Here is a 21,536-nt window from a genome sequence, read left to right as displayed (position 1 = left end):
AAGAAGAGACCCGCGTTCAGTAGTAGCTAGGCGATGGGTTGATGATTAATGAATGCTGACCCTACAAATAAGGCTTAAGATCCTACGCTAGGCTAGTCTGCATTAGCCCTAAAGTCTGACTTATTTGGCCGCGCTTGATTAGGCCGAGGCTCGTAGGCGCCGTTGATTCACCAGATCCATCCTAATTACCATCGCACGTCTCTCATAACTCACAAACCAACCTCCATTATGCTAGCGAAATTATGCAACCATTTACACTTTTGCTTTTACATCGGCCTTCGTACAAAGTGGTAGGCACAAAAGAAATATGGTAGATGAGTTCTATTTATAGCTTGTGGTCAGCTACCGCTAGTTGTAAAAGTATGTATTACTTATACTACTACTACTAGATGATAGTTGGTGCCCGCGTCTTCGTCCGCGTGGATTTAGGTTTAAAAAATCTCAAAACCTTTCCATGATAAAAAAATCACTCTCCAAGTCTTTAACTAGGTATACTTAGGTATCCATACAAATGTCTGCCAATTCTACAGGCCAATCCATACTGGGCCAGCAGGCAATGCCAGCCAACCATTCTGATTTGGAAAAGAGACTTGTGCGCTTAGTGCGTGTGATAAGTAGGTACCTAGCCCAAACTGTCATCGTCACCATCAACCGATAAACGTCCACTGCTGGACATAGGTCTCTTGTAGGAACTTCCACACGCCACGGTCTTGCGCCGCCTGAATCCAGCGGCTCCCTGCGACTCGTCTGATGTCGTCCGTCCACCTAGTGCGGGGTCTTTCAACACTGCGTCTTCCGGTGCAAGGTCACCATTTTAGCACCTTGGTACCCCAACGTCTATCGGTTTTACGTATTGTAGACAAACTGTATTGTAGACAAAAATCCTCTTTTTGTAATTAAACCAGCAAAGCATGTTAATAAATATTTATGATAAGATAAGTTTATTAATTGCAAAATTGTATGTACATAGGGTCTTAAAAATATTAAAGTCCAATTACAATCTGCCATCAATGGCGCGCAATTTTACAATAGTGTCAGTTACACATTTAGTTACTATTAACATAGGTACTAAAAAATAAAAAATAAATTTAAAATATGATGTCAGAGAAAACCTAAAATAGTCTTATTTAAGTGCATGTTAATATTAACATAATAATAAATTAATTACATTGATGAAATTAATTACTTAATCAAATCTCGAAATTAAGCCTTAATATGTCGTACGAAGTCATCCACTGTATAAAATTTTTTTTCTTGCAACCATTTTTTTAATTTATGACAGAATTGTTTAAATGGAAGCATTTTAATCTCCATCGGCAATTTGTTAAAGATTTTTATGCACATAGAGTAATAATTTTTTTGGTATAATGATGTTTTGGAGATCCTATCAGACACTAATTTATCTTGATTTCTCAATCCTCTTTTTCCAACATTATCATGCAGAGTTTTGAAATAATGAAAGTTCGTTTTGACAAACTTTGCAATTTCTAAAATGTACATACATGGAAGTGGCAATATTCCATGTTTTTGAAAGACAGGCTTACATGATTCATAAGGAGGCATGTTAAGAATAGCTCGTAGACATTTTTTCTGAACTATGAATGCCTTATTAAAATCTGTTGAATTTCCCCATATAATCAGGCCATAACGGAGTACTGATGACACGTAACCATGGTATGCTGTGAGAGCAGTATTCAAACTAGCAGTCTTTACTAGTCGACGTAATACGTACACAAATCTATTTAGTCTATTACACACATTATTTATCTGATATTTCCATGAGCAGTTTTGATCAATTTCTATTCCTAAAAATCTACAATTTGTTGTTTCATTAATTTTATGGCCTTTATAGTTAACATTAAGATTTACATGTCGTTTATTATAATGTCTAAACTGAATAAAATTAGTTTTATTAATGTTGATACATAGATTATTATATTCTAGCCATTTAATTATTGATTCTACGGTATTATTTATTTCAGCTTCGAATTCACTTATGTTATTATTATTACATGTCAGAAGAATAGAAATGTCATCTGCAAAAAGAGTCATATTATTATTTGTGATATCTGGTAAATCGTTTATATAGAATAGAAAAAGAAGAGGCCCTAGAACCGTGCCTTGTGGTACTCCATATTTATTTGTTTCAAATGACGATTTAAAACTCACTACTTCATTATTATCATTTAAATTTTCTATTTCTACACACTGCCTTCTACATTTGAGAAAGGATTCTATCCATTCCAGGGCAGGTCCTCTAATGCCATAATTGTCAAGTTTATCCATTAGAAGTTTGTGTGAGACAAAATCAAACGCTTTTGTCATATCAATAAATATTGATATTACAATTTCTTTTGCATCCATACTTTTTATAATTTTACTTACTAAGTTAAAGCAGGCTTGAGTTGTTGACTTTTTACTTTGAAACCCGTATTGCTCATTTTTAAATATTTTAAATTTGTTTATAAATTCAGTTATACGTTTGTGCATTGCCTAAAATGATACTAAAACAGTATGATAATAAACCAGTTATTAATCTAACCATAATATTTTACCTGTCTTACTAAGCGTCCAAATCCAAGGACTAAAACGAAATCATCAAGGGGTGTGTTTATTTTTGAAATCTTTGTACCAACTTACAATTTCAGCTGCAAAACTAACACTCAAACGAAACTTAATCTTATTGATAATAGTTTTAAAGTATATATGACTCCTAATTAGAGAAGTAAGAAGATAATTTTGTTACATAGAAACCGTGTGACATTAGTTTGTGTCGACCACATGTGCCCTTGAAAAGGGACTTGCGTAAGTTAGATCTATTTCGGGAATGTGGTCGCTCTCTAAACCACTCTTATTTTTTTCTTATTTATGTTGAGACAAGACACTACTAGTGTCTTTAAGACCGAGCTTACATTTAAACCAAAAAATCTAAGATTTCAAGCTCCAAATTTACCATCATAGAAAAGACTTTCACATAATTAAATACATGTTTAAAATAAAACAATCTTTCGTATTGACATTTAATGTATCGTAAATACAAACACTATTGTATTTATTTTGTAGTAATCAATCTCCCGCCTCTACTTTTAATGAAAAAATAACAGACTTCACTTTGAAGCCCTAAATCTGCCCTTAAAAACCGGCCAAGTGCGTGGCAGGCCACGCGCCACGCGAGTCGTTCCGAACAAAGTAGGGAATCTACTTTTCTTTATTTGAAAATGAAATTAATTATTTCATATAGGACATCTGGACATCCTGTGCACTTATGATAAGTCAAGACTCTACCACCGGTTCGGAATGTAGATTCTACTGAAAAGCATCTGGAAAGAAGAATATTTCAGGCAAAAAATTTTGTTCTAAGATATCTATTATCTACCTACCTATATTATGATGGTTAAGTTAACGGACTTGCAATTTATTTAAATTTTGTTTCTTCCCAAACAAAAACGGTAGAAAATCACGTTACAATCCCAAACCAAACCCGATACTTTCTCAGCGACAAAGTTTCATGTATCAAATCGAGCAATTTTCGATATCCTGTCCCACATCTGTCGTGGGACAAAAAATACGACATATCCGACAAAGATCTACAATTATGTCCTGTATGTCATGTTTGAAACTTACACGCATCTTAACTTAGGTTGAAGACATTAATAAACAGCTTATTACTTATTGAAACCCATTAGTAATAAATAAATACCCAATGATGAATTGACTAATCACAAAATCTCAGAAACTATAAAGCTTACATACTTGAAATTTGATAGGTAGGTTCTTTCTAGGACGTATATATCAGCTAAGAAACGGATTTGAGAAAATCCACTCCCAAGGGGGTGAAATGGGGGTTGAAAAGTTATTTGAAAGTCCTATGTTTTTAAAATTAGAGATATGAAAATTGGCAACTAGGTATTCTGGGTTCCGTGCCTGAGTGAGTATAAGGTAAGTGAGGGCAGAGAGAAAATTTCTGATCTCATTAGAAACCAGAAATTATACGCGGACGAAGTCGCGGTCAACTTCTAGTAAGGACTACAATCGTACTTTTGACATAAAAAGTTAAAATGACGCGTGAGGAGTTAAATTTAACGCGTTATATATTTATATACAAATCAACAGCCTCTCAAACTAAGTAGCCATCTCAGTAAAGAACCTCAGGGATGGTTCGTATCTCGCCCCCGCTTTCCGCGCCGTCTAGTGCCGAGTAGCATGCCGAAATACACGTGAAAATTCACACATCACAAACCATCCCTCTCGCATCCTCCACACATTCCTACATATGAACGAGATGAACATATATAACTCATTATCCCAAGTTTTCCACTAAAGAAAACGGACACCCCTATCCATCTCTATTTTCACTCAAACCGCGGAACCTTTAGACAAGGATGGAATGATTTTACTCGATGTCCGAATGTGGTTGTATTGTCCAGTTATTTTTGTCCAGCCTTCTCGAAAATGAAAATACTGCGTCCAAACTTCAAACAATTAATATTTTTGTAAAATTAACTGAATTTTTGTAGCAGGTGCCATAGTGCCTTTTAACTTAAGTATTACCATCCAAAATTCATACTAAATAAATAATACAGGAAAATTGTAAATCTTATACAATAAATCAATTTCATCAAAGTATGTACCTACCTACTTCGTAACTAGGTACTTAGCTAACATCATTACGACGTAACAAACAGCTCTAGCCCTAGATACCTGTAAAAAGTCCAAATGATAAAATATCTAGGTACCTACATCAAAAATAAAACAAAAAAATAATTAGAGAAAAGTAAGGTAATCATAGTAGGTAATTAGGTATACCATCAACTTTTCTTTTTTTAAACAAAAAAATGTAGGTAGATAACACGTTTTGATTTAAGAAAACATTTACTTACCAGAACCAGTGGTAGATGCATCCGACTATTCGTAAGTACTTGTAAAAGTTTATACGAATAAAAAAGATTTTTATTTTATTTATTTTATTTTTATTTTACTTAGTTAAAAACTTATGAAAAAAATCAAAATTTTTAATAGGTGAGGTCAAGATAATCAGGTAATACTATTTTATAAAAAACAGGTAGATAACTACCTGAGCACCTACCAAACTGTCTTAGTATAATTTGTTCTTCTTAATAACTCCTAATATTATAAAATTGAAACATACAGAAAGTTAAGAAACACCGCTTGTAATAAAACAAGACAATTCTAAAATCAATCAACAATTAAAAGCAAGAGCTCGACATGAAAACTTTTTCAAATTTCAATAATCGAACGTTTTAAACCGGCGAAGTGAGTTCGGAAACAATTATGAAAAAGTTCTTTTTCGTCCGCAGTTCGCGCCAGACTGTCATAAAACTTATTAAAGTCAAGGACCGAGATAAGTTTCCCGTCTTAAGTAAAATAACGCGGTAAAAAATGCGCCGGGAAGTTGAGTGAGAGTGAATCTTAACTACGTGTTGCTTTTAGCGAACTATTTATGCTGTAGTATTTCTGCTAAAGTTTACGTTTGGGTTTTTCATGATGTAGATTTTGCTTGTTGATTCATTTTCTGTGATTTACAAACATATTATAGAACTCCAGATAGGCAAAACTCATTGAAAAAGTGAAGACAAAATCGACCTTTAGAAAGATATAATGGTTTTGTAGAGCGCTGTCTCTGTCGATGAGACCGACAAAACGTCACATAGGTATGAGTGCCAGGGAAAACGCTCTACAAAGCCGAAATCTTACTCTAAAGATTGATGTACATTATTTTGCCGCGTACAGTACGCTTCTGTGCGTGACGCATACGCGTAGCGACACAGATTACATAAATATTGACACCTTCGAGCGAGCTTCGAAAATAGCGGTTCGTTACCATTTTCTAAATATTGGCTACAGCCAGGCTTCGCTGGGCGAAAATTTATTCCCTACCCCGTGGGAATTTCGAAAAAGCCGACCTTGTTCCTTGTCAGAATTATAAAAGGGAAACCTCTATGCACAGCTTTTTAAATCTAAGGGTGTTGTGGGCTGGGCGTTAATGAGTCAGTCAGTTTTGTACTTTTGATAACATTAATTAGAATAAGTAATACAATAGGTACTAACGATATTTCAAACACAAATGAAGAGGTCTTAGATCTTTTCTAAAAGGCATTAAGTAAAAATTACATTAAATAAAACCGAAAGCTTTTAAAATGTAGTTGTTTTTTCAAACGTAAATATTTCATGATAACTGTACAACAAAACAATATTATATAAGTAGGCATAAATATTTACTTATAAGTATAAAACATTGCAATAGAAATCGTAATCAAATTCGTTTACGATAAACGAAATGCAAGAATCTCGACACTTTCCGTAGCCGCCGTAGCACCCTGCTACGCGCGAAAAGTTTTAAAGAAATGTGGTCAAGTCACCTCACGCACGTTAGTTCGAATATTCAGGCTTCAGTTTGTATTATTATGCTCCCTGTAGTAAAATTTTGTAAAACTACTATTTTCTCCATTAATAATAACAATATATTTTAAAATAATTAATAAATTAGAAGGTAAAATATTTCCTCAGTCAAAGTACCTATTGTAGAGTCCAGTTACTGTAGTCTGTAGAGTTCATTTTCAATTCACGAGAAAGTTATCACAGTCGTTTTAAAACTTCATGAAAAAGCGTTCACGAGCGCAGACTGACCGTGCGACACGGTCCATTCAATTAAAAATTCCATCTCCTAATCGAGTCATGAAATATGCAAGCAAATATTATCCCTTTTCTTTTGTACGCGCTGCATCTTCGCCCCACCCGCGCACGCACACCGACGCACGGTACTTGTGATTTATGACTATCCCTTTTACTCCCACGCTTTCTGGTCGAGTTGCGCGCGGTGGCGTCTCGCTCAAGCAGCCGAGGCGATGGCGACCGCGAGTAACCCCTGGCTACTTGGTACGGACTCGCACGCGCCGTCGTCGGCCGGTCGAGAGAGATGGCGCGAGTCGTGGACACGAGGCCGTCGAGCCCTCGCGCAAAGGGACACAGGACAGACGTTCTCGGACATCGGGCGAGAGCGGGCGGCCGGCCGCGCACCTGCCTCGCACCGCTCCGCACGCGACGTATTACGCTACGATAATCACAAACAACAATAGTCTATTTCAAATAAAATTATATCGTTTTGTTTTCGTATTGCAAATTTTATTACAGTTGAGAAAATTACTTTGGACGGTCTTCGGGACAATTTTGGAAAATTTTCATTATAGAGACGGTGGTGAAAATATTGACACAAGTGAAAATTAAACTAAGAAAATTAGAATAAAAGTGGAACAGTGCGGATAGCTTAGATAGTACACTGGGACGTTAATACGAGTGTTAAAAAGACTGATGACCGGTCAAAACTGGCGAATTTTTTTTGGAAACTGTGAACTGATTCGTCGCACCATGAAAAGAAAAAAGTAGAAGCGGGAAATCCAACTTTTCTTATTAGTCGGTATGAAGAAATTAACGAGATGACTATTATCAGTTTATGTTCTATCCGTCGGACTTTAGCTGAGGATTAGTATGACACCTCGACCTTTATTATCAAAAACGTTTTGAGAGTGGGACGATAAGTCGCCGGGCCGACGGCGGCACATGTGAAGTGCTGATAAGGAGATATTAAGATAAAGATTTTTCTGAGGATAGCGAAGTTGTTGAAGATCTAAAAATAGGTGACCAAATCAAGATGAGAATCAAGATGCCAGCTGTACGCATCGCGCAAGGTAACTATAGAAAATATTTGTAATTTGTCCTTACAATAACCGCGTTGAATTCGTCAACTCTACGATAACTAATTGAAAAAAATGCATGCAATAGTAAAAAAGAACGAAACAAATAAATTGTACTTTGGTACCTTATATTTGTAACAATCTACGAAAATGACTGACGTTAATAAATTCGCGAACTCTACAATAATTTTCAAAAATGCTTATTAACTACAATTGTTTTTAAAAACTATTAAATACCTATGTGTTGTTATTATAAAAATGCATGCAATATAGATACCAATAGGTATAATTTGTAAATTGATCTAACATTTTTTTCAAAAATATTTTTCACGAAATTTGCAAACTCTACAATAGTTTCACAAAGTCATACGAACATTTTAATTTACCACAAAATTTGTCAAACATGAAATCAAAATGAATCCGTAAAAAGTATTCGTTTTGTGGAAAATTGCGGAAAATTTTGCGATTTCCACGGAAAATACATCATCATTACAAACATGCACCCACACCCCCATCTGCGAGACGCTATTCAAAGCGACGAGCTACTTAATAGCTGGCCTAGGGTTACCATTCCTTTATTTGAATACTCCATACTCCAGCAAAAAATAAAGAAAATTTCCATTTTCTGGAGAAAACTTTAAATATTTACCCCCATAAAATTGACTCTACAATTCCATTTAGAATACCTACATATAATAGAAATATTGTTTTACAAGATTTACCTAACTATCTAAGTATGAACCAACTTACCAACCTATTATAATAAAAATATATACCTACCTACCTACCGATTACAATAACTGTTATGAAAGTCAGATTGATTTGAGTTGTAAGATAATACCTTTTTTTTGTCTGTCTGTATTTCTGTCTGTTCGTTACCTACCTATATGTTCGTAATTCGTATTGTCCATCCGATTGAGTTGAAACTTTGCATGTTAGATCATCATCATCATCAACACACCGCGACTCACTCCTGAGCATGGGTCTCTTCCCAGAGAAGGGTTTGGCCATAGTCCACCACGCTGGCTAAGTGCAGATTGGAATATTTTACATAAGGTGCATGCCAGGAATCTAATATCCGATCCCCTGAATAGGAGGGCGACGACGTCAGAACCACTACTATCACTGTTAGGAATTAGGATACGGATATGGATCCAACAACACCAGATTCTATCAATGCAAGCCTAGAGATATTATCATTCAAAGTTAATCTGCATAATATATATGAAAAGGTGACTGACTGACTGATCTATCAACGCACAGCTCAAACTACTAGACGGATCGGGCTGAAATTTGGCATGCAGATAGCTATTGTGACGTAGGCATCCGCTAAGAAAGGATTTTTGAAAATTCAATCCCTAAGGGGATGAAATAGGGGTTTGAAATTTGTGTAGTCCACGCGGACGAAGTCGCGAGCATAAGCTTGTTATACCTATATTACATACCTACTAACTCCAAATCTTATCGTTACGAAAAAGACTGATATTAATTAATCAGCAACAAATGGCAAACCTACCCAATATGATTTTGAATTTTGATAGCTATGAAAATGTAAAAGGTACCTTACGTTGTTCCTCCCCATTAATATTTTGTATTCCGGGTAAGTATTTTTTAGGGTACCGTACCCCGAAAGGAAACACGGAACCCTTGTTGGATCGCTTTTTTGTCTGTCTGAATGTCAAGAAACCTATAGAATACCTACTTCCCGTTGACCTAGCATCGTGAAATTTTGTAGGTAGGTAGGTCTTATAGCACACGTAAGGGGAAAAATCCGTAAACCGTGACTTTGTGGTTACATCACAACAAAAAAGTGTCCATGAACAAATAGTTAGTAGATACCTACCTATTTTCAACTTTCAAAGTAAAATAACTATATCAAGTGGGGTATCATATTATGAAAAATATATTAAAAAAACCGACTTCCAAAACCACTACAAAGTAAATAATAACTTTTGTTTCTAGTTTCTACACGTGTAGGTACCTATGTACTTATGTTGAAGTCGGGCGAGCTACACGCTTTGATTTCTAGATTCTTTTATGCTCGCCCTGCGAAAATGCTTTACCTGCACATTCTAAAACAGTTTTTATTTATTTTTATGCATTACTTTCGATTTATCGTGCAAAATGTCGAAAAAACACGACTGCAATATATCTACTCGTGTGACTGCAGTACGGAACCCTCGGTGCGCGAGTCTGACTCGCACTTGGCCGGTTTTTCATATTATTGCGCTGAATGGATTTTCATTCAGTTACTTTTCATAGCATTACGCTAAGATAAATTAGAATAGTTTGAAAATACCAACTGGGTAACCCTAGCTCTAACATAGCGTCCATGTGTCAATATTTACTTTAAGCTGGTCATCCATGGTCCGAAAAGAAAAGGGGTTTTAAAGACCTGTTTTATACATACATATTTTATAATGATGTACATATATCTGCAATAACAATTACTTCTGCTACAATACTCACACAATTTTGGAATGTGTGCCTAAATTATCTATTACGAGTAGGTAGGTGCCTACCTATGTAAGCGATTTTTTGAAAGCATGAATTTTTTGTTTGCCTTTTAGAACAGTTTTTATTTGTTACATAGGTACGATAAGGACAAAACCGTTAGTCGGGTACCTATTTATTTTATAACAATTATAAAGTAAAAACAGAAACCTATCACAATATTTTTTATTAGATACCTAACATTGCTTCAAAAACCAAAAAAAAATATATAGGTACCTACCTATAGAAAATAGGTACATTTATTCTAACATTTTTTTAATCACTAATTCATAAATAGTAATATTTTCTTTGGTTATGTCGTTAAGTTTTTATCATTTTGTAATATTTTTAAAAAAGAAGATTTAATTACCCGCAGATAAAAGTTGTTAGAATTTAAAAGCACGTAGGTACAATCATCAGGACATAGGTAGGTAGGTATAATATAAAATCATTGACGTCAATTATTTTATGTCCGTTTAATACTAGTCACGACTTTTGGACAATACTGTATTTTCTACTTTTATTTACTTCTAGAACAGTTCTACGGCGTAATAAAATTATCTATTGTGATAAAATCACTAGCCACCGAGATCATTTGAAATGTGATAATAAAATATTTTTTTGTAGAAATCCTTCATTGGTTTTATAATAAACTTTAAATGAGCTCGGTGGCTTTCATTCAGCGTTAGACACGGAGTTAGCAAATCAGCGGGCTGATCGACTCACCAAAACCTGGAGGAGGTCAATTGAGGCAGACCTTAAAAAAGTGGGACTCGCATGGAACCATGTCCCTCACGTTGCCCTGTCTTTGGCACTGACCAAAGACAGGACAACATGGAAAAGATCTGAGGTAGCCCTAAGTTGCACTGAAATCAATTTTTTTTATTCAATTAAACTTTTACAAGTACTTTTGAATCGTCAAATGCATCTACCACTGTTTCGGAATGAAGAAGAGCCAGCAGGAAACTCGGCGGTTGCTCTATTCAAAGATTTGATATGACAATATCTTGCCATGTAGGTATAAAAGTACCTAATTGAAGTCCCGCTAGTTTAGTAAGTTAAGTTTTACTAATTGATAACATGAACTTTTAAGTATTATGATTTATGTGATAAGTAGACGGAATGACACACTTCAGCCACCTAAATCTTTGTGGGTTTTTTGCTGTGTTATATTCAACAAAAAACGGACTTGTTAAACATTCTTTATGTTGATAATTTTAAAAAAGTCTACTTAGGTAAAAATTTCCATAACTCTCACCTACAAGCCATGATAATTACAAATGGTAGGTATAGTCCGCGACAGGTTGAGATGTCAATCGGGGTATGAGGCGAGGGGACGCCCCGCACACCCGCACGTCACCCACGCTCGCCCTCACTGGGTTAGCACGGGGGCTGTGCTGGTTGCGAGGCGTTCCCTCCCCGATTGCCATTTCAACCTGTCGCGTACGTATCTACTATAGGTAGGTACTAGGTATGTCGTCCGGCCGCTCACTTGTATCTAGGTAAAGTAAAGCATGGGAAAGTTCGGACGGGCATTAGAATTTCTTAAAATACGTAATTAAATTAAAGTAGCACTTGACCAGTGGGAACTATTTAACAATGGACAGACAGACATTCCGTTTCATCTGTGTAACCATTTCTATTTTATTTCGTTCTCGTTTTTATGTTAGGTTATCTGTCTCGTCCCAGCTTCGCATAGGTCTTCTATGGTCTTATGATAAAAAAACCGGCCAAGTGCGAGTCAGGCTCGCACAACGAGGGTTCCGTACAACAGTCGTATTTTTCCGACATTTTGCACGATAATTGAAAAACTATGATGCATAAAAATAAATAAAAACCTGTTTTAGAATGCACAGGTGAAGACCTTTCATATGATACCCCACTTGATATAGTTATCTTACTAAGAAAATTGAAAATACTAATTATTAGTTTATGACCACAATTTAATTTTGTTTGTGTGATGTAACCACAAATTCACAGTTTTTAGATTTTTCCCCTAATACCAGCTATAAGACCCACCTACCTACCAAATTTCATGATTCTAGATCAACGGAAAGTACCTATCCTGTAGGTTTCTTGACAGACCGACGGACAGACAGGCAGACAGACAACAAAGTGATCCTATAAGGGTTCCGTTATTCCTTTTGAGGTACGAAACCCTAATTAATAATAAATGTGTTACAGAATACGAACCATATTATTCATAAGCATGGTGGAAACACAGGAAACATCACTAAAATACAAAACACAGACAAACGGTTGTTAAATAATTTGTTATTTCCTATAACAGGTAGGTATGTATGAAGCCAAACATGACTAAGCCAAAACGAAATTCACTCTAATACAAAGACTTGTTACTTTGTTTTCAATTATTTTCTTAAGTTAACGATCTACCTAAGTGATAAATAAAATACAATGTGACCGAAAAAATAAACTCACCTTGACTTAGCCTAGTTAGCTTAGCACCTAACTTACCAAAAGCTAGCATAACTAACTAAACTAGCATAACAAACTAGCCAAAACAAATAAAGTTTACTTTTTAAAATCATGCCTAAGAACTGTAAAAGTTCCGCCGTTAAAATTGTATGGAAGTAGGCAATCATTAAAACACATGCGTGCGCGCACTTCAACGCACCGATTCTCCTTGTGCCTAGTGTTATCGCACACATAGGCAATTAGCGCAAGTTGACCGGAGGCGACAGCCCGGCCTGATTGGTCGGTGGTGGTGTGACGTCATCGACGGCTGCTGCCTTCGCGCCCGATTGGTCGACACGCGTCATTTCATCGATGACACGTTTGTTCTTATTTTGAACGTAAGAGGTCTGAGGTACTTGGTTTTTTGTTATTCATAACAATGGTAGCCCCCGGCCCCGGTGCAAAAAATTGTATGTGTGTTCAAACTTTGGTACGGTGACATTGCTAAGAATTTTGTATTTTATACTTTAGGATTATTATTTTGAGTTGTTGTTTAGGGATTTCAAAATCACTATTAATGTCGGTAATGGTGATGTGTAACAAAATAAGCAGGAGTAGAGAGATGGTAACAAGAACAACGCTCGCAGATTAAAAATTAAAGCGGACAAAAAGTTTTGAACGCGGCCTCAATTACTGAACAGAAAGTGTCCAGAGCGGAACCTTTTTGGTTTTAAAACCCTCCTCAAAAGTGTGAATTAGGGAATCGTCAAATTATTTTATCAGGTGCGAGGCCAGACGGCCGGGGGAAGTTTCGAGAAGTTTTAAAAATCAAAGTTAACTTTTCCACCGTTTTCCACTCGCGCCCTAAATAAAATATTAGCTCGTGCACCGATTTGTTTTTGTAATACAAGTTTGAATGTACTCATGTAGACCCTATTTTGGGTCTAATTGACACGGGTTTTGTTAGGACTTTGCTAATTTTTAATTGATACAAAAGTTACTTTTGTGATTTTGTGTCAACTGAAAATAAATACTTAACTTATATTATTTTCTCAATTTCTATGTTGTAACCAAGTAACGGGGATTTCTTTGCTTTTTAATAAGAATCTATCTATTATCATCATCAATCAATCAATACTTATAATAAAACTGTAACAGGTGAAATTCTGTACATTGAAGATATTTTGAAAATTTTTTTTCGAGGGCACTCTATAATCGATACTGAACACAAAACTGTAATTTTTTTCATTTTTGTCTGTCTGTCTGTCTATCTGTCTGTCTGTCTGTCTGTCTGTCTGTATCACGGCCGCGCATCACGCTGAAACTACTGAATGGATTCCAATGAAACTTGGTACGATTTGAGGTCATACTATGAGGAAGAATATAGGATACTTTTTATCCCGAAATTCAGCATGGTTCCCGTAGGAGAGGGGATGAAAGTTAAAATGTATACTGAGTTGTAATTCATTAACGCGTAGTCCGATTTCATTCATTCTTTTTTTGTTAGAAAGGGGATATTTTAAAAATTGTTCCGTAAATATTTCAAGGTAATCGGTTTTTAACCGACTGTCAAAAATGAGGTGGTTCTTTTTTCTACATCGATTTTTTCGAGGTTTCTGGACCGATTTGCAATTTTTTTTTTAAATCAACAAAAAAAGTTTTCGTGGTGGTCACATAAAAAAATTCTGGATTCAACTCCTTAATCCTGATGCTGCAGGGTTACTGTCCGCCTGAGTTATCAAGATTCAGGAAGTGTTCATAGTGAATTCATATTTTAGGTACCAAGTAACGACTTTATTCTCAGACTTCAAGTCTCAACTCCTCAACCCTGATGATGTAGGGTACAGCACTCCTAAACTATAATGTTTCAGGAACTGCGGATGATGCAAAATTATTTTAGGTACCAAGCATAGGCTACATCATTGAACTTCGGATCCTAACTCCTCAATCCTGATGCTGCAAAGTACTGAAGTCCTAAATCGTGGGGATTTTAGAATTTCTGATAGTGAATTGATATTTAAAAAAAAATTAAAAAATTTGAATCGACTGTTAGGCGAAACGAAGTTCGCAGGGTCAGCTAGTGTAACAATACAACTAAAGTTTTCTAGAATTCAGTTAGGTAGTGGTTGACTTAATTTACATTTATTTTATTTTATTAGTTTAGGTCTAATCTGGATGATGTTTAGAAACCCGAGACAAAACGTAGGTTAAAATTTATGCTATATCCCATGGTAGATTGGAGTTTTAACTGCTTCATAATGTGTCATGAGATAAAACAGTTTAGTAAAAGAATCTAAATAAAGAAAAAGTTTGCTTGCACGTAAATACCTACCTACTTTATAACTACCTATTATAATTACATTCATACCACTCCTAACTTTTTGTTTTCAACAGTTGTTTTAATTTGTGTAATTAGAGTTAGATAATATACAAATGTAATATTATACATTTACATTTCCAATATTAGGTATCTAATTTATACAATGAATTATATTCCAAACATTTTTCCTTCATTACCTGTTTCCGAACGTTTTGATTGTATAACCGCTTCATTCATCCTATTTCTAATTCATTTGTTTCCATCAGTTGTTTTACATTCGTTACATTTGTTTATTTTTCGTTCGGAAATGAGCGGATGGTGCATAAAAGGGCCGCATGTCAATTTAAAACATTGCCTATATCTTGTCTTTCGCTTAGCGATTCAATATGTCTTCATTAAGCGAATATCGAAGCATCGTATTCACAAGCGGAACACTCAATCTTGATCCTTGTGCGGGAATTATAGCTGCGACAATGCTCTTGATACTTAGAGCTAATTTCAGTTCAGTTTCCCATAGGCTTACAACTTTATTAGTTAGAATATTGTTATTTGAAGCTAGCAAGTTACCATTATAGATACGAATAAATATAAATAAAAATAAAAAAATAGTACGAGACAGGTGTAGATAGCTCAACGGTTAACAGTGGGCAAAAATCGGAAAGGTCGGCGGTCCAAACCCCACTCGTTGCAATATGACAAGCTCGCTCAGTTGGAGGGGAAAGGGGAAATTAAGTCACGATAAACATGGCTAATCAGTACCCTTATTATAAATGCGAAAGTGTGTTTGTTTGTTGGTTTGTTGGTTTATTAGTTTATTGGTTTTTTGGTTTGTCCTTCAATCACGTCGCAACGATGCAACGGATTGACGTGATTTTTTACATGGGTATAGATAGATAGACCTGCAGAGTGACATAGGCTACTTTTTATCCCGGAAAATAAAAGAGTTCCCACGGGATTTTAAAAAAACCTAATTCCACGCAGACGAAGTCGCGGGCATCATCTAGTTAATTATATCTTTAAAATCGTTAGATTGATTAAAAATAGCTAACTACGGGTATACGAGTAGATTTGGGTAAAGTTTTAATTTGTGCTTGAAAAGTAGGAGTTGCCAATTAAAAAAAAACATTTTGAAAACCGAGATTTACAAAGGATTATAATTTACAAAGTAAAACAAACGGGACAAATCAAGCAATTATTAGCGTTTGAAGAAACCAACTTAGGTAGGTACCTAATTGAATCGATTTTGAACAAATAAAGAATTCAATCGATTTTGGCTTGCATTCTCTCGGAGTCTGAGTCTTTCTCACGGTTGCTAACAATAATTCAGGGCGTGCGATCAAATGGACATTCAAATTATAAAGAAAATTAATGTTTTACTACAAGTAAATTACGCTTATTCGTGATAATTCTGTTTTGCCGACACCCAAGTACCTAATTATTGGTTGATAATGGCAATTGGAAAAGGTTGGTCAAGGGGCTTTTGTGATGATTCCGTGTCATTAAATGATTGGAATTATACAATTTTATAGCACTTGCTGTATAGCCCGATACCTAGTCATTTTATTTGTGTGCAATAAAGATTAAAAAAAGACAGACAACGAAGTGGTCTATAAGGGTTCCTTTTTTTCTGCTGGGCAGTTGAGGACCTAACCTAACGTAATAAGCTAGGTGATTCTCTAACTCAGTTTCTTACACTGAATGATAGCCACCAAGCTCATTTTTAAATCCGTTGAAGGTTTTCTAAGAAAAAATATTTTAATATCACACAGTGAAGCAGCAATGTAGAACCAATCAAACTAGGTGGCTATCATTCAGTGTTAGAAACTGAGTTAGCGAATCACCCTGCTGGTCGATGAACAAACGACTAATTTTTGTTATTTTCGACAAACACTTGCGTATTTAGTATCTACCTACCTACCTATTTGTATGTAGAAGTATAGATCAAAGACATGTGGATAAGAACATCGAAAGTACCTACCTAATGATGTAACGAAGACCAGATAATTCATTCAGATCAGTACAAGTACCTATATTTAAAGTATGGGAAACAAGTTAATTTAGCATTTAGAATAATGAGCCTACGGGCGGCCACCCGTCCGGTATCCTGAATTATTTCCTACTGGACCGGGCCTTTTTGCCTTTTTAACCGACGGCTGCCAAGAAAAACAAAAAAACGGGATATGTTTTAGCAGTGTACCTTTGTTTGTTTGTTTATCTGTTCGCTAAACTCTTGTAAATTAATTTTTTTTTCTGTCTGCCTGTTTGCGTTTGCGCATAGTTCATCCGTTTGAGACTTGAGTTAAAGCTTTGTAAAATTGTTGTTGGGACTTGCAGGAAAGTTTTTGACATTGGTACCATCAACGTAGAATATAGGTGGCGCTTGGGATACATTGCAAGACATGCCGGACATTGGCTAATACGTATCGAACTATACAGTCATCCGCGCTATCCCGCACCGGGTAAGCGCGGGGGCGGTGCGGGTGTGCGCACATTCTGATTGCCATCTCGACCTGTCGTAAACCTACTATAGTTGTACTTACCTTAGTCGAGGCTAGTTAGCGGTTGGATGTAGGTATCAATCAGTTACTTAAATATTTTTTAATCAAATCGTAATAGTTCTGCAGATTATTTCATAAAAAAAAAAAAAAAAATAAGCCTTTTATTACTGAAAAAGGTACAAATTTACAATATTATTACAATTCTAAATGTGTAATTAGATACATGCTTTTAGGTATAAGTACATAATATAGTTGCTTATAGTTACAGTAAACAAGTTGGTTAACAATATTTTCTGGTTTTTGTTTTATTTTATAGAACACAATTTTTGAATTTATTAATACATCTGAATATTTAAAATTTTTGATACTAAATCACAATTTTTAAAAATTTGAAAAAACATTTATTTTTATTTTTATGGTAAGCTTAGACTTATTATGGTATCTATTATTATTTGCTATGTATAAAAGTTGTATAGTACTAATTTACAATTCAAATTTTTATTATTTTTATCATTTATAACAATATTTATATATAACAATTATCTTGTTTTTTATTATGTAATTTTTTTTTATTTTTTTTACTATGTAAAAAAAAAGTAGTTTCTTACAAACAATCAAATGGCAGATTTACGTCGTCATGATATTAGTGGAGATGTAAACTGGACCGGAGTTAACTTTTTGCCTTTTTAGATGTCCGCATCGGATCTCTCGTTTTTGCGATTCTTAAGATAACGTATGGATTTACATATGTTATATCAAAGGAGGTCCTGGACTATATTTAAATTGGATTTATTAGTCCCACTTATTAGAGGATGCAACGTTGGCGGTATTAAGTAGAGGTTCATGAGGTTCATTCATAAAATGTACCTACACATTGGAAAAGCTCAAGAGATACATGTTTGTTTTTTAACAACTTTGTGGTTGAATGCTTTATAATAGCTTTATTATTACAGAAATGAAGCCGTTAAAATTACCATGTAAAATCACACTGTGGTTTTAATCCTTATTCAGCATTTTATATTTTCATGTTAGTTTTATCAATAACTAATTCACAGCTTTCCCTGGGTTTTCTCCAGGCATTTCCTCCGTTCTTCTATAGATACTTAGTAGGCAGTGGCGTGCACAGGAGTTCAAGCCAGGGTATGCATTTAGGTATGAACTTATTTTACGGCAGGTTATAATGAAAAATAAGCATTGATTTATTACAATGAGGGTAAGCAGTGTGTTTATGCTTCTATGAGCTGCACGCCACTGTTAGTAGGTGATGTTTTAATACAATTTACATAAGTAGATAATCATAAAAGTATGATTGATCACATACATATTTCAAAAACTGGGATTGTGATGTCCGTATAATTTAGGATGTCACCAGCTTTTTTCAAAATGTTTGAAGCAAAGAAAACTACTAACTGAAATGTGAAAGTGCTGAAAAATAAAGTAAAAGACAGTACGGTTTCAAAATTAGTACGGGACAATTGTATCATGGACAACATCGGGCTTTCTTTTTGAAGATGCAAGGCAAACAATCCTTTCTGTGAGGAAGGTCGGACAAAAGGATTATTTTTTCCAACAATACAAGTCGTATTACAAACAATGGAAACAGTAGCCAAACATTGTTTTTTTTACGTTCAAGGTGTTGAGGTAAACATAATCTTTGAAAGAAAGATGGACAGACTGATAATTCAAAATACGTAAACTTATCAAGTAATCTGTATTGTCAATAACTATTTATGTTTAGGCTTTTCAATTGTAAATAGGATTATCTACATTTTAGCATTTAAAGAATAGATAATGTGGCCTCAATATTAATAAACTCGTAAGTATAATCAATGATAATACTAAGCAAGCGTTTTGACGTTTGATAATAATAAGTCGCTGATTTGACTAGTGGTCATCATGTCTATTGTTGTGAAAGTTCCTAGCAAAAACTTATTACCTTTTGACCTTTCTTCAAATATGTCTTGTACGTAGGTCTTGAAATATGACCAATTAATAACGTCTGTGGTAACGTTTAGTAGTTGGTAGTTAGTCACGTCTAGGTATAAAAAATATGCAAACATAATATTATCTTACACCAGTCCTTTTCCAAACATCTTTGGACAAAAAAAAGAAAAAAATAATTACCACTACCTACTCCTACTAGTACTATAAGTTCCGCAAATTGCTATTGCGGTGGAACCATGTCTCATTAACATCGAAATGACGTCATTTTGACGTCAGCCGAAATAAAAATAGACCGTCAGCAAAAAATGTTGTATTGGTTGCTCGAAACTTCAGTCTAGTGCTGACGTCACTAAAATGGCGGCCACGCGTATTAGCAATTTGCGGGACTTATACTTTTAACGGATTTATTTATTTATTTTTATTTATTTTATTTTGTAGAGACAAACAGTTACAATTAGTTAGCTAGATAGTATATATATAAAAACACTTAAACCAAAGCAGTCTCCAATGAGAAATTAACACTTATAATAAAAAATTGTGTCCACAACACACGGGCATAGTATGCATATGAAAAACTAAGCACAGAGTATTTAAAACTAATAGAAATTGAAACACGTCTAAATTCTAAAACCCCTTCCTTCTACGAAGTCCGTTAAATATCGGACTTAGCTTTTTACGCCACATTACTTACGTCGTTATTCAAAGACCCTCTAGTAATAAGAAGTAAAATAAAACAAGGAACTCTAAAGAAGAATCTGCTTACAAAGAAATTCAATTCAGTCTTCATTGTGAACCAAATTCCCTTTGACCAATGACCGCCCATTAGGCACTATTAGCCGGGGAGATGGTGGAAAATCCTACCTACCTAATTGATAAAAGCGGACAGTTTGTATGTCCATGCTAAGGATGAGAGGTTATACTTGCATACTTTCTCGTAATCTGTCTCTTTGTGTGTCTTTCTTTATTGCTCTTCTTGGCATAATAATGCGGTGAAGTTCTTGGTCCTTCCGCATACAACTTGTATTGTTTTAGAATAAAATAGAATAGATTTATTTGCTGATCCAATACATAATAAACACAATCGAACATTTCCAAAAATAATGCCTTAAAATGAAGGGTTAATTAAAGGGTATCTAATATAACAACAGTGTCTATAATGTGTCCTGCCAACGAAAAGGCCCGAACTCAGCTGAATGCTGTGAATGGATCCACATGAACTAACCACGGCGCTGTTATTCTGTTCAAGCCCAAACTAGGAAAGTCTTACTTTTTTGTGTTGGTGTACAATAAAGCATATTTCATTCATCCAACTCTATAAAATTACTATTTCAACTCTTAGATTTTCACGATTATTATCAAATGATAGCCTCGTAGCTTTAGTTTTAAGTTTGCGTTATAATTATCACCACTATATTATCTTACAAATCTAACACTATACCAGACAATCAATAAGAGTAATTTATTACCTATTTTGAATAAATCATTTGACTTTGACTTTGACTTTGATAATAACCGGGACCGGCTGCTTAACGTGCTCTCCGAGGCACAGAGTATATAAAAAAGCCAATATATCACATCAGAGTTCTGATTCCATACAAGATTTTAACAACGTTTAAAGCTCACCTCTCCTTGTAATGATTGTCAAATCGATATCACAAACTGCGGGCACGTAAAGGTAGACTGAGCAACAGCGACACGCGACACTTAGGAAGCACACTACTGTGTATAGGAATGTGAGAAGTGCATTTGATTTAAGGTAAGCGACCACGATGGGCGAAGGCATTGCTATCAGTTGATAGGTCTGTCGCGCGTCGCGGTTGCGTAGCTGAGTCTACATTTAGATTAAGATCAAAAAGCCATAACTGTTATCGCACTTGTAATTGCCGCCTTTGAAACACGGCAAGTCACGTGATCTGTTACGACAAAGCAATCTTGAGTCGATTGTATAAATGAGGGTGTTTGATGATTTTTAAATCAGTCTCGTTCTAACTCGAGACTCCACCGACTATTAAATGCTTTTTGTGTTTAGGTCGCCATTTTTATATAGTGGTTGCAATAGCAATTGTGCCCTAATCAAGTTAATATTGCAGTTAGGTTATTATAAAATGTAAAACTTTCGATAAGCCTGTGCGCGTCGTGATTAATATTTAAATT

General features: G+C 35.1%; 1 protein-coding gene across 1 annotated transcript in view; it reads left to right on the top strand.

The window, feature by feature from the left end:
- The first annotated feature begins 6,973 nt into the window (after positions 1-6,973).
- The window catches only part of Cph (BCL11 transcription factor chronophage), a 68,361-nt gene continuing 53,798 nt past the window's right edge, over positions 6,974-21,536 (top strand). Inside the window, exon 1 of the mRNA XM_034976894.2 lies at positions 6,974-7,706. Within this exon, the coding sequence (XP_034832785.1) occupies positions 7,670-7,706 (37 nt within the window). The 5' untranslated portion in view covers positions 6,974-7,669. The remainder of the gene's footprint in view (positions 7,707-21,536) is intronic.

This window comes from Maniola hyperantus, chromosome 16 (assembly GCF_902806685.2).
Source record: "Maniola hyperantus chromosome 16, iAphHyp1.2, whole genome shotgun sequence".
Lineage (NCBI taxonomy): Eukaryota > Metazoa > Arthropoda > Insecta > Lepidoptera > Nymphalidae > Maniola > Maniola hyperantus.
This window is presented reverse-complemented; position numbering and strand designations above follow the sequence as displayed.